The sequence below is a fragment of the Canis aureus genome, chromosome 33, assembly GCF_053574225.1.
Source record: "Canis aureus isolate CA01 chromosome 33, VMU_Caureus_v.1.0, whole genome shotgun sequence".
Classification (NCBI taxonomy): domain Eukaryota; kingdom Metazoa; phylum Chordata; class Mammalia; order Carnivora; family Canidae; genus Canis; species Canis aureus.
Genome location: NC_135643.1, coordinates 33,600,126 through 33,618,122, shown reverse-complemented (window position 1 = coordinate 33,618,122; position 17,997 = coordinate 33,600,126). Strand labels below are relative to the sequence as shown.

General features: G+C 32.8%; 1 protein-coding gene across 29 annotated transcripts in view; it reads left to right on the top strand.

Moving 5' to 3' along the window:
- Positions 1–17,997, top strand: part of CAMK2D (calcium/calmodulin dependent protein kinase II delta) — a 302,138-nt gene that overhangs the window by 252,598 nt on the left and 31,543 nt on the right. For 5 of the 29 annotated variants that reach the window (XM_077882403.1, XM_077882408.1, XM_077882402.1 and 2 more), the window contains 5 exons: positions 1,903–1,940; positions 3,284–3,316; positions 6,419–6,478; positions 8,459–8,500; positions 10,884–10,932. In XM_077882403.1, the coding sequence (XP_077738529.1) occupies positions 1,903–1,940; positions 3,284–3,316; positions 6,419–6,478; positions 8,459–8,500; positions 10,884–10,932 (222 nt within the window). The remainder of the gene's footprint in view (positions 1–1,902; positions 1,941–3,283; positions 3,317–6,418; positions 6,479–8,458; positions 8,501–10,883; positions 10,933–17,997) is intronic. The other 24 variants (XM_077882406.1, XM_077882405.1, XM_077882419.1 and 21 more) reach the window with 9 other exon arrangements.

Here is a 17,997-nt window from a genome sequence, read left to right as displayed (position 1 = left end):
TCTTAAATACACTCAGGCATAAATTGGGCCTTTTTAAATATACAATCATGTATAGAAGCTTTTTGTGTACATCACATTTTCCTTTTCATCATCGTGTAAACTAAAACTCATGACTAATGTGTGAATTTTATATTGTTTCTGATGTCTTAGCATGAAAGGCAAACTTTTTTTTAATCCATCACTTCAAGGCAACTGAATAACCTTGAACCCAGTTACAACATCTTGTACTTGATATTGCATTTTAGTTTTGAGTATTTTATTCATTCTGTTTCATTAGCAAACATGCTTTTAAAGTAATTTGTCCATAAGTATATGGTTATAAAGTTGTTTTTATTTTTTTTCTTTTCTCCCTTTATGTGGAATGTATTTCTTGTGAGGTAAGGTGAATAGTAACCAAAAGGGACATTTCTGCATCTCCCAGGCCAAATCCCTGCTTACCCTGAATCATTGTCTTCTCTTTGCTTGCTATTGCAATTTCAACTATTCTGAGTTTGCTTTCTAACCTATTAACTGCCACAGGATTTACTTAATATTGCTTTTTAACTCTAGGCAAATAGTATTATAGCTAAGGCACCAATGCTTACAATATCAATTAATAATAAATTAATAGCTTTTGTTGCTTAAAACTAAATAAAATTAACATTTTTGTATCTTAAATAAATTTAAAATTATACCAAAGTAATCAAAATAATAGCTCAAATCAAATGGATGTCAGGAAATTACATGTTCATACAGTTCTATTATAGCTAGGTATTCCATTTCAGATGCCAAAGTCTATTCTGATATACTTAAATAATTATACATATATATACATATATATATGTGTGTGTATATATATATATATATATATATATATATATATATATATAAAAAACATTAAATGGAAACATAAGTGTATACTTTGTCCTGCATATTCATAAATGTTCTACCCTTGGTGTACTAATTGTCATTAGCAGTTATATAATCTTTTCACTGTGTATGAATGTACCCATTCATAAGTCTGTTTTTTGAAAGGATGACTTCACCTTCTAATATACTCAAGAAGTTCAGTAACAGAAGGAATGCTAAAAGCTATCCTCTGAGAAAATGAAATTTCATATTGAGACCACATACTTCAAGGGTTCTTTGATTTAGTTGAAAATGTTGTTTTGTTTTATAACTCACCTCAAATTTTATAATTTTTAATTTTTTTATGTAAATGGCTTTTGTTTATGAAAGCTTTGTATTCTGATTTTGAAGTATAAAAGAATACATAATACCTTTTTTCAAAGGTCCTATGCTAAGTGTTTAAAAAGTTTGCTGTAGGCCACTAATGTACCATTTCATTTTAAATACATTTATTACTGTTTTTTGTACAAAATGAAAGCTATGATTTCATATATATATATATATATATATATATTTTTTTTTTTAAGAGATGTTATTTACCCAGAGCAAATTTTCACAAATAAATTTCAAATCTTTAGAAAGAGGGGCTTAAGTGGCAGAACTGACCTGGTCACCATACTTGTAGTGTGAATGAACATGTAATATAGTCTGTAAGCTGATGTTTGAAGACTGAAATCAACTTTCTGGATTACAAAAGTATAGTCCAGTTAAAGTTCCAGTATCCTTTTCGCAACCAACAGTGAAACCAAGACCAGTAACATAACTGGCAAAGTGTCCAATTACATGCAATGCACTAAATAAGAATTTAGTTCTAAATTTGATGTGGCAAAACCAAGAAAAGCGATACTGTGTTTCAATGTCCTGTAAGCTCACGCTCATCAGTGTAACCTTGATAATTTGGCATATGTTGGCCATAACTCAGTAAAGGTGATAGAAGGAAACAATAACCTAATTTGTTGCTGGCATGAGTTTCTGTGAATAACTCACTGAAAAGGTTTTACTCTCATTTTGCAGCAGCCAAGAGTTTGTTAAAGAAACCAGATGGAGTAAAGGTAAGTTAAACAGGTGCTCCTAAAATCATTTCTGACTTTCAGATGCTGGATAATTTTTAAATGTGAAATCTAAATTGTAAGTTTTCATAGTAATTATAAGTTTTTTTTATAGTTCCTGTAAAGGATGCAGTTTGAAGTATAAAATAATTTAATATGTAAATATGACTATCATTTATGGCAAGAAACTGTATATTTTGATTCAATTATATTTTAAATAATCTGACAAAATAATACTTTTATAATGCAGTTGTAGAAACAATGTCTAAATCCTCCGTGCTTTACTACAGTCCTATCATAAAGACCTGAAAATCAATGAAAACCAAATGCTTTTCTAATTAATTATGCTATGTTCTTGAAGTCTGCTGAATTATATAACCTGAAAAAAATCAAGTCATAGGGTATGGGAAATTAAACGTCAAATGATTAAATTTATCTGCATAGACCGTTTTTATAAAGGTCATAATTGTTCCTGTGCTTCTGTCATAAGGTATTGACACATACTCAAGGTGAATATTCTAATAAATTATAGAAAATTTTCCAAGAAAGATAACAACAGGATATTTTGACTTTCTTGGATTTCTAAACCAAGTAATACAACTTATTTTCTATTGATTCTATTTTGTTTTGTGGGAATTTACCTTTAATTGAATGTATTTGTATTATGTTTGTTATCTTTCTGGAGTATTACCTAAGTATTTTGTTTCTTTAATCCTTTTCTTTCTCTTCCAATGGCAGATGCATACATTCTTCATGAATACTTCAACATTCTTGGGAATTAGTTAATATTCTAACATTGAACTTGACCCAAAGTCAGGTGGTCAGTTCATTTTGAAAATGTAACATAGAAAATCATTTGTCACTTATTAGGTTCATGCCCAATCATTTCTTCACCTCCTGTCTATGTGTGATTTGGGAATTTCTAGAGCTATGGTTACCATGTAATTGTGATTCCCATTAAGATGGCATTTGCCTTTTGCCAATTGCTATCCTCAACCTGTAATGTTCTCTCCCTTCTGCTTAGTTTGTTTCATTTCAGTTTCACTAATGACAGTTGATGTTGCCTTTTTCAGTGTTACATTGGTAGAAATGTGATACTTTAAATTTTCCAAATGTTTTATTCTGTTTTTCTATACCTTTCAGTGATGCAGAGGTCATAGTTCCTATTGAGATATTTATTTTTACTCCCCTTATATAGAAAGAAAAACTTCCAGAACTTTTTTCTTCTAGACAACTTACAGTTCCTCTTTAAAGAGAAATTTATTCTGTCCTCCATGCTTTGATACTTTAAAAATTCAACCGGTCATATTTTTTTCTTTTCCTTTCTCTTTGACTGGTCAATTCAGAAAAGGAAGTCCAGTTCGAGTGTTCAGATGATGGTGAGGATCTCTATCTGCCAGATTTCTCCTCCTGTGAAAAGTCATACTTAGGAATAAAAACAGTCTTATTTACCTAAGTTAGTGTAAGTAGAGTATAGGACCATTACAGGCCAATGTCAATTAACTGTCAAAACGCATTATCCACATTCACATAATACTATTTATCTTTGACTTTGAATTTTTAAAATATGTAAAAAGTTCATACCTTTATCTATATGCTATTAAAGGATCATTTATAAGACCCTTTTTAAGACCTTAAAACTGAAGAGACCATGACATAATTAATGTCTGTTTAATGATAAGTGAAAGAATATTGTAGGATTATTTTTAAGTGATGATCATGATTACTAAAAATAGAAGTCATTTTCAGTTCCAGATGCACCATAATACATCTACCATGAAGTTTATAAATAGTGTAGTAGTTACCTTACAATGGACCCATCCTAGTTAAGCACCTACAGAGGAAACATTTATTAATCTCAAAACTGAATAAACTTAACACCTGAGAAATACGAATATCTTGCCCATACCCCATAACAGTAATTCAGTGGATCACTTAAATACCTGGTTTGATTTAGTTTTGTTAAAGAAAAATAGCTTCATAACATAAAATTACTACATTTCATAACAAAAGTGCCTGAGTCCTTGTATGTTTTAGACTGCTTATAGTTTACCTCATACTTAATATTTGATTCTTTAATAAAAAAGAAGTCCTCCTAGCCTTTTACTTGGAAACTCTCCTATTATTTTTCAACTAATTAATATTACAAGTACCTTTAAAAGACTTCCCATAGTAATAAAAGATCATTAAGCTTATTTTTACATTAACTTAAAAAGTTTGTAACTGCATATTTAAACACAACTAAAAGTGGTGGTTGAGGCTCATATTCATTTAACTCATATTTGTCATACCTGACAATAAAGAATGGCTTATCCAGGCAGAATGGCCTTCAATTGGAAGACCAGGTGATGTGTGTACGCTGCGTACCTATGTGTGAACGTGTGTAGGAGTGTGTGTTGTATGTGTGTGCACACATTTGTGCAGAGAAGTGCGTGTGCATAGGTGTGCATGTGTGACATTTTCACTGAAAGAAATCAGTTCTTTGCAACCATTCTAGAAAACAGTCGTCTCTTATCTCAATACAGAAATGAAAAGATCTCAAAAAAAGAAGTATCTCAGTATATTCCTCTTTTATTTTTGTATCTGCTGATATAAACTAAATATAACAAATATATGTGGTGCTTCAATTAGAAGTACCTCTGATCATTTGATAAGAAGTCAACTGTGTTTTGCCATGTACTCTTCCTCATTGGAAATTATTTGCATGTGCATCCCTCCTCTTTTATCATGTATTTCATACTAACATAAATACTAATTTTGATCCCTCTTTAATAGATTCCATCTCTTACCTCTTTCTGGCTGTTGCACAAATTTGATGTTAAATTCCATGCACTTTGATTTAAAGAAAAATTTTAGACTATGTAAAATAGAGATTGATGGTTTAATATTTAAAGAGTTTTTCCGTAAAGGGCACCAGAAGTTTTCTCTTTTCCTGCATGTCATAGAGCATAGTGTTATAGCTTATTTAAATAATACCGATACAAAAAAATCACACAAATACGAATGATTAAAAAAGCAAAATATTATGTACTGAAATTAATTTCTTTATCCTTCTATGTTCTTCTCAGTGCTGGTTTCATTATGATCTACAGGTATAAAATACAAAAGAAAAAAAAAAAACTCCCAGGAAGTCCAATTAAATTGGCGTAATTGCTTATAAACTTGTTTGGAGTATGTAGTACGTTTTTCCCTTTGATGCCTTTAAGAACATTTATACTAAAATTATGTGATGTGTTCCTTTAAATAATAATATGTAAAGAAAATACCTAGATAATGTAGTACAGGAGAATTAATGTAAATAAATAGTTCTGTTTGATAACTGTAATATGTTATCATACATGAACTTAAATGAATGTTGATTATTACTGCTTAGTTTTTTATTATTTAATGCCCAAATTCAACTGTAATTTCAACTTGCCACTTGTCTACAAAGAGTTTTCTCTGTGGACCCATTATAATACTTATTGACCCAACTGAGTTGCCAGTGTGGCTTCCATTGTGATATCTCCTTAATATCAACCCCAATATGAGACAGAACATGAGAGACTCCTAACTCTGGGAAACGAATTAGGGGTGGTGGAAGGGGAGGAGGGCGGGGGGTGGGGGTGACTGGATGGCGGGCACTGAGGGGGGCACTTGACGGGATGAGCACTGGGTGTTATTCTGTATGTTGGCAAATTGAACACCAATAAAAAATAAATTTATTATTAAAAATAAAATAAAGATCAACCCCAATATGTTAAAGCAAGAGAATAATATTACCAAATACAATCTTCAACAGTAGCACTTTGAAAGAAAAACAAAGTAGTAACACTTTGACAGAAAACACAGTGTTTTCCTCTCAAACAACTGTGAGAAATAATCTTTTTACATTCAGAAGATAGCGAAGAATTCAATTTGCCCATTTATAATTGAAGATGTGTTTTTTAAAGGAGGCCCAAACTTATCATTTTAAAAAGTATGTTATAAAGCCTGCATTTCATCAGAAGATCTAAGTTTGGAATTGGTTACCTACTAAGCAAAGTGATGATGGCTTCGCAGAGAAAAACGGTCTATGTGTGACTTCAAGATCGAGAATAAAATGAAAAAAAAAAAAAAGGAATGTATTCATAACAGAGAATAATTGGAACCTGGGAACAGACTCCAACTTGAAGAGTATGAAAATATTTATGTTAATTTCATACTCTGAAACTTGACTTGAGCTCTACTGAAGCAGTTCTTTGTTGGTTAATGTGGCACAGCCAAAGCAGCCAAGTCTGTTTGATCATCCCACCATCACAGACGTGGTCCTAGCCTGTATGTGACCATCGGAGACTAGAATTGATTATCATTTCTGTCACACATCATGGTGTCTTTCACGTTCATCTTCAGTGGCTCTTTATTTTCATGTCTATATCTCCACATAGACATGCTGAAGTATAGAGACATTGGCTACCAAGGGATTTAAGGCATCTCTGTTTCTATTTTCTGCATACCTACAGATAAACAACAAAGCCAACGTGGTAACCAGCCCCAAAGAAAATATTCCTACCCCAGCGCTGGTATACCTGGACTCTTTGTAACCCTTCTTAAGTTCTTTACTGTTTTTTGTTGTTTCTCTCATTTGCTTTCACTATATAGATACATATGTTATATAAGTATTTTATTTTGTTGGGTTTTGTTTTGCTTTTGAAGATATGAGAAAAGTTCTTTTTTTTTTTTTTTTCTTTTTGTTAAGGTAGTTGCCAAGCAGTGTGTTCCTAACATAATGATCTCATTTCATTGTTGAACATTATTCTGATAGCTGTGGTCCCTGTAGTTGAAATTGTTGCATGCTGCTTTAGAAATACAGTAGAATGCGCTTTGGTCGCTCTTAGCTCTTCTTCTGATGGTAGCTCTAGATTATGATTTCCTCCTTCTGTGATGCAAATATTGACATCGAGGAGAGCTAAGGGGGTTATTGCCAGACACCAGTAAATGTAGACCTTATTCAGAGTTCATTTCCCTCTTCTTGAAAGACAGTAGGGCTTTATAAGACCTTTTTGAGATAAAGAGGCATTTGGTATTTTTGAGCTTTTAAAGAGCTCTTTGAGTTTTAAACGATCACTGTTTCACAGTAATCCAAAGAATGAAATGTATACCATAGAACTTTGAATTATCAGTGGAAATCAGTTTTGCTCATTTTAATCCAATCACACCATTTACAACTAAATCATTTTGATACTTTGAGATAGTGTTATATTAAAAATCAAGATTTGAATACTGGCATTCAGTACTCTGAGTTTCATAATATTTTGCTCAACTAATTCCATATCTTGATATAGGTTTTCTGAACTATTTCTGATTTTTAACTGTCCTTTATACTATTATTTTAAATGAAAGAAAATACTAAGGGATTATTTTCACTTGGGTTAACTAGAAGGTTCTGTTTTAAAAACGTTTAAAGGAGAAAGGACATAATCAAGATAGCAAATTATGAGTAAAAACAATGTCAGTCATAACTCTAGCCAAGAGAGAGGAAGAATGGAAGCAGTAAATATGTTCTCTAAGTATTACAGCATAAACTGTGGTGAAGAGGAGATCCTAGAGAACAGAGTACTTATAGTGGGAGAAAATTTTCAATGGCTAGATACCTCAGATAATGTCTCAGTTACCAAGACATCATGCAATGAAAGTGTCAAGCATGCCAATAATATATGGGCCTTGAATCTTTTTTTAACATCGGTTATTTGAGAATTATTTTCCACTTGGAATATTTCTTCAATTCTCTGGTAGAAAGCAGAAAAGAATAATAATGTTCTCTTCATGGAAAAAGCATGATGTTACAAGCAAATATTTGTATATATTCATTCCATAAAGCTGAAATTTCTTTTTAGATATGAATTAACATGGCATTTAACAGCAGTATGTCTCAAATTATAGTGATTATATGATTAATTCTAGTATTCTTTAAATAACCTTTTCAATATTCTTTAGAATTTCTTATGGACTTTTGAAATAAATTCTTTAGGATAGCATTTTTTAAAGCAAGGCACAATGTTCTAAATTTTCAGAGAGTATTTACCTGTGTATTAACTATACACTACTATTAGTGATGACACCATCATCGATTCTCAAAGATATACCTGAAAAAAATCCTAATTTTAAAGAGTTCTGATCTCCAGTGTCCTTGGTCAGTTTTCTGTAGGACAAACATTAACAGCTTACTCACTAAAGAAGAAAGGAAAATTCTATTATAGGACCTTGTGAAACAGTGAGTGCCTCTTTAAGTCTCCAAACTTCAAAGCCTTGTCTGTTTACTGATCACGAATAAGGTCTTTTGCATGCTGCTGCTGGGTACTGAGGTATCCTATCTCATGGGCTCACTAGGAACACTTTTCATCAGTGATCTTGTCAGCTGCTATCTCTGACAGTAGTTAACATCGCTTAAGCTCTTGTCACTATTTAGTTTTGTCAGCTGGCTCACTCTGCTCTGTCCCTCACACTAGTAAGAATGTACTTACAATGCGAACTGTTTCTTTCTCTATTTTGTTCTCACTCAGGAGCCCCAAACTACTGTAATCCACAACCCTGATGGAAACAAGGTATTCAGAAAGAATCAACATCATCTTGCTTTCACAAGATTACACATTTCATCAAATATCCAAAGCAAAATTAATTCACTATCTAAATGTGGAAATAAAATTCTTACCCTTTTTCTAACATGCTTTTTTTTGGGGGGGGGGAGGGTTGGGCCTAATTTATATAGAATTCTACACATATTTCTTTTAAAACAATCATGAATGACATCTTGAAAGAGAAATTAATGGTACCGTTAGTCAATAAAAGTTGGGTTAAGCAAAGTCTTTATGTCAAGATGACTGTGTATCTTAAGCAATTCCATCTGATCCTTTTTTTTCTTTTCCATGCTTGCTGTGTGTTGTACTTTAGTTATATTCTGCATGAAATTTTAGAATTTCTTGCTATATCATTTCACTGTCTTCAAGAAAATCAACTTGAGTTCATAGATGTTTGTTTAAATTTAATGTTGCTTTTGAATTTTATTTATTCTGTTGTCAGAGTGCCTTTTCTGTTAATTCTGTGTTGGTGTTGTTTTTGTTCTTTGGCATGAAATTGAGGATAATCAAGGAGTTTCAATTCTTGTGAAATGCTTATTTTTTGTTGAATTATATGGATTTTGGTAACATATTTAACCAGGTAGGCTGAATGAAGTTAGGCTGTAATGTTTTCTGTCTGTTGTAGATTAGTTGTATAGCATGTTGACCAAATAATAGTACTTGTATACATGTCTATTGGATGAAAGGAAACATTTTTGAACATATTCCATGTTTCCAGTTTACTAATTCTCATATATTATTGTATCTCTAAAGTAAGGAAAATATAATTCATCCAATTTTTCTCAAAGATCAAAATACAGACAAGGGTCTAACTTCTCCTTACTCTTACCAACAATGTTTAAGTCCTAGAAGACACATTTTCTCTGGTTTAACATTTAGTTGATCAATATTAAAATAACTAAAGTGAAAAAAATCAAGTATTTCTTAAGATGTATTTATCATCATGACACTTAAAATATTTTAAGTCCCTAAAAGACTTCTAGTACTCAGGAGCATCATATAGGAGAACAATTTTTTTTAATATCGTTAGCAAATGAAAGACCAAGCATAACAGCTGGAGTGGATACTTCGATAGTTCTAGCTATATCATTTGTAAGAGTTGCTGCATGATTTTTCTTACATGAATTAGTTTACTTTTACAGTGCATGGGTTTACCTTGATCTTGAGTTTAATTTGAACACTAGGTCACATTAAGAAACGCATGAAGACTCTCTGCTTTGGTTTTGTGTGTATGGAGACTCTGGATACACATTTAATTAGTCTGACCCTTTGGCTTAAATATTATATATTATATTTATACAAATTGATGGCTTTTTTGACTATTGAATCTCTACAAGGACACTGATTAGTATTTGCATCATTTTCCAAAATCTGTTTTTCATCACTGAGCACATAGCTCTGGATTGGAAGTTTGTTTCCAATTTCTTTCAACTCTAACCTTTAATCATTTCAAGTAGAAAATGGTGTTTTTCTTATGACTACTACCAAATTTCTTTGCTAGAAAATAGTTTGTTAGCACATTATTAATGGAAAAATTTATCAAACCATTTTAAGAAACTATATCTTAATACTGGCAGTTGCAATGTCCTTTTTTAAGTGTGCTTATTAATCTTCAACTTCATTTGTAATTTTACAAAAATAATAGCTTTTTCTATCCATTATGAGAGCAGATTTGTTATCAATATTAGTCTCTAATTAAATAGATGACAAAATCTAATAGTCCTTGAAAGTAAATTATTCATATAATTCCATTGCACTGATCACAAACATGGAAATTCTTGTTAAAAGCAATTTCAGCATAATTCACCTTAGTGCCCATAATTTCATCATCAAATGATGCAATGAAATGCTTTCTATCTCTACACAGGAATAAGACAAATAGGCTATGAATTCAGTGCTTGATATAGTGCTTTATACAAAGAGGGGATTATTTACTGATTAATTAATTGGAGATAGAAATTGTTCTATTTTAGGGTCAGATTCATTGGGCTAATATATACAATTTCTGATAAATATATAGAAAAAGCACACTTTATGGGGCACTGTAACCAAATACAGCCTTACACAGCTCTTAAAATAAGTTGCCCACTTTGGCTGCTTCTACAAATAACCTAGACTTATCATGCTTTAGTGTAGGCCACCAGAGTACTCCCTTTTTGAAACATTTGCAGCATTTGGCATTTTATTTCTATTAAAACCACATAATGTATTTGTCCATCTGCATGTCAGTATATGTACACAGCCTGCTGATGAATTTTTGCATGATATGTATATCACTTGCCAATTTTAAGAAGGAAAAAAGTGAAGTTATCCATTGTTTGCAACTTAACACTTGTTTTCTTCTCGACAGGAGTCAACTGAAAGTTCAAATACAACAATTGAGGATGAAGATGTGAAAGGTATGATTAAATCAGAAATGGAAAATCCTAACTTAGAGTTCCACATGAATCAAAAAAATAATTGTTCATATAACTAACAAGTTTGGGAACTAGGCCTGTTCTAAGAAACAAAAATAATTTTCTTCTTAAAAGTACACTATTATTTTGATTATATGTATTGATTTGGCCAATTTTTTCACATTCTTTTCTCTGTTTTGAAATATCAACAAATGTGGGATATTTGAAAACATTGTGATTTTAAACCAGATGACAGTCTGGGGACATGATATCAAATTGTAAATGTATCAGTCAAAAGGTAATTTAAATGTATATCTATGTCTAGAAAACAGCTTATGTTCAAGAATAGAGTATTAAAAGGACCATTTTTTAAAGCCTTTAATGGTCTTGGTGAGTTTCAATGGAATTTCACATTTGGTAGCCTTTTATCCTCGGTTTTTGTGCATTTTCCTAATATTTTCTTGACCTCCATTCACTTGAGTTGCCCAGATTCTTTTAGAAATATAAATGAGTCATTGCCAACATTTCTATGGACATCTCACTGCTTCTGCCCATACATACTAAACATACTTTGACTTCTTTTTGGTCTCATGGCTGTTCTAGAAGTGTTAATTTTGCTTCAGCTGCTTTCGTGGTTTTGTGTTCTCATTTTTGTATTTCCATATGTGTAACTGCAATTTCTACTGGCCACTTTTGTAGAAACCATTCCAAAAAAGAATGATAACAATAGGATGTTTAAAAAGTATTAAAGATGTATTAAAGGAAAATAAGCATAAAACAAAGGTAGAGAAATGATTTGTCAGATAATTAAACATTATTTGGAAAGATTATTTACCTAATAGTATCAACATGGGTTTTCATTTTGTAGATGGCATTAGTAAGACACAGTTTTGGAAAACTGTATTCATGTTATAGAATAAGGAACCTGGAAACTCTCAGATCACGAAGATATATAGGCAGTTTAGAAAATAAAAATACCTATAGACTGCAAGTTACCAGTCACCTGTGCTGACTTTTCCCCCTTTGGTTGAATAGAACAGCTGATTCTATTATATTAAAGTGTACTCACTATTTTTAGTGCACTAACCTAACTCTGCTAGAATAGTCATTTTTTTTCTCTTACAATAGAAAGGTGGATAGCTGTTTTGAGGATTTATTTAGTAGGTCTATTCATCTTGCTCTTGCCCCTGAGCTGAAATTTGAACGGAAGTAATTTTATGAATCATTGATGCCAGTCGCATTAGATAAAGATTTTTTTTTTAACCAAATAAGCAGATATGCCATTTAGCTTTCTCGGTGATTCAGAAAGCATCATCTTTGTAAGTGTTTTGGATTCATTACCTTTTCAGCCAAGCAAAATATTTATATGACTTTATACATTCTTCTCTTGAGCAAGAATCAGGGGAAATAAACTTGTGCATTATCCACTGGAAAGTCTGAGTCTTTAAACAGCTGAATAATATTAGAATAGTAATACCTCACTATGTGCAATTCATCCTAATAAACATATTCCTTGATGATCACAAGCAGAGTTTTTATAAGTGGTCTTTCTCACCTGAGTTTGACTTCTACTAAGTTTTGGTTTAGGATCATAGCTATTAGACTATAGATATCAACATATAAACAGAATCACTGTCTGTCTTACCTTATAGTTTATAATATTTTTTGATGAAATAAAATTATATCAGCACCTCTCACAAAACAGTTCTCTCTTAAATCACAACAATGATACTGGTTTCATTTTGCCTCTGGGATTTCACAAATTGAGATAACATTTGTCTTTATGGTTACATGCTGAGACTACACACACCAAATGTTAGAAAAATTAAGCATAATATTGAGATGGAAAGAAATGTCCAGTTTATTATTAACCCCAAAGTGCTTTGATTTATTTCTTTGAACTCGGTGAATAAGATATTGACATTTCTGCTTAATTTTCCTTGAGTGGATGTGGCCGCAGAGTCACAGATAATATATTAAGCATCATTTGTGTTCTTTGTAAGACCCACACAGCTTTTTGGTGGCTAACCTTTTTTAATTTTGAATGATATTAGAAACCTGTCAGACTAGAAGAAGACACTTTAAAAAAATCACCCAGGCTATCATTCTGACTACAAGACAGATGGTACATAAAACTGTCATAAATATTTGTAATGTATTTATTGTGCTGGTTATATGCTTATATGGGGATCTCTTTATTAATAAATACACAGTCCTTCAGAAAGATCCTAATTGAATTCTGCATTTGTACAACTGTGCTCTTTTCTCTTTACCTCAGAGTTTGCTATAGCTTTAGGTAGCTTGGTAGAGAATGTTTATTGGCCAACTCTGTTAGAACCCAAATTTACATCTCAGCTCTAGGAACTCAAAAAGATCATTGGTTATAAACCTGACCAAAGTCACACCCTACTTATAAAATTGCATATCTTTCTTCCACATTTACTTTGCAGTCCTATCCCTTCTGTAGACAACTTTGTTATCAGGGTGAAACACCAGATTTCTCAACACATTCCTAAAGGCATATTGCCGTAGCATGCTCCTGCATGCAATCACAAGCTTCATCCATTCCTGCTGGGTATCCCTCCTAGACTTACATTGTTTCATGGTGGCTGGAATACCATAGTACATACTTTTACGCTAGTGTCATGCACTTTCTGTCCAATCCCCAAGGACCAACCTGGTAATGACAGTTCTACACCCTCTCTACTGTAAAGAAGCTTAGGGGGGAATATTAACACATCATGGTGACCTAGACAAAGGAAGAAATGAAAACCAACAACAGAATACCTTTTGCTGGCGTTTTCGGGGGGAAAAAGGTAGGCCAACTGCTCTTAAGGATGAGGAAAGAAGTCATAGTAGATGAATAGTCCTTCACATTCAAGGAACTTAGAGAGCCAGAATTAGGAGAAGACCCTTTTTTTTTTTTTTTTTTTTTTTTTTTTTTTTTTTTTTTTACCTCTCTTTGTTAGCTTCCATTCAAAATGGCCTTTGGTTTTCATAAGGCCCCAGTCTATGTGTTATTCTTGAACTTTATGTAGGCTACCTCACTTTTTTTTCATTCAGCAAATATTTACTGAATGCCTACTATTTGTGTGAGCTCCACATTTTTTCTTGGTGACCAGTCTTATTCAACAAAGCAGAGTCAAGATGTTCTTCTGTATGCTTTACATGAAGCTTTAATGCTATAATTTGGCTATTTTCCTCATCTAGTTCAATAAATACCAAGAAATTGACTTCAAAAAGTGAGACCCAAGATAAATGCATTTTATTTCTAAAAGTCTTTTTATTTTTCATTTTTTAAAAAACTTCAGCATTTAGTTATAACCACAACATTGTCCTTCCAAAGCTCACAATCTATCCTAAGGAATTATTTTATAAGTTTTCTTTTTAAAAAGTGTATCAAGTTCACTGTTTTCTCTTTTCAAGGCAATGTGGACTTCCTAGTATGGACCTTTTGAGCCATTCCCTAATTTTATACTATATTCAAAAACCAAATATTATCCCTAACTCTCTGTCTGTAAACTCAGTGATAAACTCCATGTAATGGAAAGACACGAAGGGCTCTAAAATAAATGGGATCTTAATGAGGCATAGCTATTACCATAGAAGCACCATGTAGTAAAAACAGCTTTATGCACCCAAAACACAGTAAGCAAACAAGTTTTCCTATTAGAATTCACTGGTGTTTTCAAAATACAAATTTTTAGGTCCAAAATTGTTGTAGTCATTCCATTTTGAGTACATTTCTAGTAAAACAATGACTTTCATTAGTTTAAGGTGTTACAAACAGCTATCATCATTAGCCTTTAATTAGTATATGGCAATACTAACAGTGTGGCTGTCTATGAATATGGGTGTCCTTAAAGCCAATGATGCATAGCAATGGTCCTTTCACCACTGTATATACATTTGAAGACTGTCCTTTGGTTTGTGGCTGTAGCCACAGTTTGCAGGGCCTGTTGCTGTATGCCATAATGTCTCTCTACCTCATAACCTGCCAACACCGTTGTTCAGAGTCAACTGCTTCTTCCTGATGAGTATGCATTGGTTTGGACCATCTGCTGCTCTTTCCTAGAGTTCCAGAGTTGTGTGACATCTGTCGAAGTTGAGTTCCTCTGTGCCCATATGTCATCTCTGTCACTCATCCTGCTTCCAGCATCTCATTGCATTCAGCTCACCGCTGAGTAGCTGCTTGGATCTCTTGCCACATTTCTTCCTCCTTAACAACTCTAGACCAGTGGAGCTCTTTACAACAAGCAAACATGTATTGCTAGGAGCTTGACTGTGGGACTTCATTTTGGTTTATCCTCTTTTTTTGCCCTTTGCTAACAAATAGATGATGATAATGATGTTGCATAGAATGTTTGCAAAAGGCCTTAAGGGCAAGGGTTGACACCCTTCATTTGAATGGGGCCTGGTATTTGATGACATCTGGTTATAAAGGTCTTGGCCAATTTACAGAATCACTTGGTTAATGAGCTTTTTGTGTACATCTTTGTAAATCTGTACATTGGTGGACAGTGTGATGACTATTCAGATTCAACGATTCTTAAGTTCTGTTTTCAATGAAAACCATCATTGGGTTTCAGGGTAGGACTCCCTGAAGGCAGATGATCATATGATACTGATCTTTTTTCAGATCCCTCTGTGGCTTGTTACTCAGCACTTGTCCTGCCTGTGTTTCTCTTTTCAAGGGAATTTGCAAATCAAGAAACTTCTTGTTATTTTGTTTAAGAACCTTCGATAATTATGTCATTCCATTAGGTTAAAAGTGTCTTAGAAGACCTATAGTGCAGTGCGTAATAATTTCTTTCAGATTTCTAATCCAAATTTGATTTCTAAAAAGGTTTACTTAGAAAAAGTTACGTCTGCATGTGTGTATCTTGCCTGTTGACCTTTTAACTTTTAAATCAAGATCAATAACTTATAGAAATGATGCCGAATTTACCTGCTCTATCACCAATATAAAATAATTTCATTTCTCTTTATTTTTCTTGTTTACATTCCTTTATTTTTTACCACCATACTCACTCAGGTTTTTCCATTTACTCTTTGCCTCCTGCTAGGTTTGTAACTTAGATCTGTCAGTGACAACCTCATGCTTCTTTAACCATGCTGACACAATACAAGGTCAAAACTGCTTCCAACTTGAGCTTAAAAAAAGTCCTAATTGAAAATGAGCAAAACCAACTAACAAAAGCATGTAGTTAGCTACTCATTTTATCATTAGGAAATCACAGGCTCAAAAAAAAAAAAAAAAAAGGAAATCACAGGCTCATCCTATATTAATAAACATTCTCAGTTCCAAGTTTCCATAAATGGCTTTTTTAGCAAGTTTGCCAAACTCTATATACTTCTAGAAAATAATAGAGCATTATTTTATTATTTCATAAATTCTAAATCATGTATGTTCTAAGACTCCTGCCATCAGTTTCTCAATCTTTTTATTATTAGGTAAAAATCTTGTATTTATAAGACATGCTTTTCCTAGTGTTTATATTAAGACTAGGCTACAGGTTTAGTATTTTTAGTGACAGGCTTGTGACATAGAAAACATATTAATAAAAAAAAAAAAAAAAAAAAAAAAAAAAAAAAAAAAAGAAAACATATTAATGTGTTACATTTTGACCAGGTTTGGCTCTTTATAAGGAAAAAAAAAGGGTAATTTGTTCTAACATACTATCCTAGTATTTATATTTAAAATGACCACCAAGGATCTATATCAAGGTACAATTTGTTAATTAGTTGGCTTTCAGAACTGAAGCATAAAAATATTTGCTAATTGCTGTACTTTTTTTTTATGTTGAAGACAGATAAACTCCAGTTTAGGTTTTATTTTACTTTCACCTTATTTTGGGGTTTTTTCCTATTTTTTATTTTTTTTTTGATATAATCTTATGTTATTTTCGTTCCGGTATAGTGAACAGTTTTTATTAGTTTCAGGTATACAAAATAGTGATTCAACAATTCCATACATCGGGATCCCTGGGTGGCTCAGCGGTTTGGCGCCTGCCTTTGGCCCAGGGCACCATCCTGGAGTCCCGGGATTGAGTCCCACATCAGGCTCCCTGCATGGAGCCTGTTTCTCCCTCCTCCTGTGTCTTTGCCTCTCTCTCTCTCTCTCTCTATGTCTATCATAAATAAATAAATCTTTAAAAAAAATAATTCTTTACATCATCCAGTGCTCATCACAACAAGTGCACTCCTTAATCTTCATCCTTTACTTCACCTATCCCTCACTCTCACCCACCTCCCTTCTGGTACCAGTTTATTCTCTATACTTAGGATTCTAGGAGTCTGTTTTTTGGCTTGTCTCTCCCCCACCACCTCCCTATCCTCCTCTTTTCTTCCTTTGTCCTTTGTTTCGTTTTTTAAATCCCACATGCGAGTGAAATCATGTGGTATTTGTCTTTCTCTGACTTATTTTGCTTAGGATTATACTCTCTAGTTCTATTCACGTCTTTGTAAATGGCAAGATTTAATTCTTTTTTTGGCTGAATAACATTCCTTTGTGTGTCTGTTTGTATGTGTATATACATTCACTACATCTTCTCTATTCACTCATCAGTCATTGGACACTTGAGCTGTTTCCATTATTTGGCTGTTGTAAATAATGCTGCAGTAAACATAGGGGTGCATATATCCCTTTGAATTAGTGTTTTTGTATTCTTTGGATAAATACCCAGTAGTGTGATTACTGGATCTTGGGGTAGTTCTACTTTTTTTGAGGAACCTCCATATTGTCTTCCACATGTCTGCACAGTTTGCATTCCCACCAACAGTACATGGGGGCTTCTTTCTCTCTACTTGCTTGCCAATACTTGTTTATTGTGTTTTTGATTTTTAGCCATTCTCATAGGTGCGAGGTGATATGTCATTGTAGTTTTGATTTGCATTTCTGTGATAAGTGATGTTAAGCATCTTTTCATGTGTTTGTTAGCCAGCTATTTTCTTCAGAGAAATGTCTGCTTATGTCTTCTGCCCATTTTTAACTGGATTATTTGCTTTTGGGGTGTTTGTATAAGTTCTTTATATGTTTTGAACACTGACCAAATATGTCATTTGCAA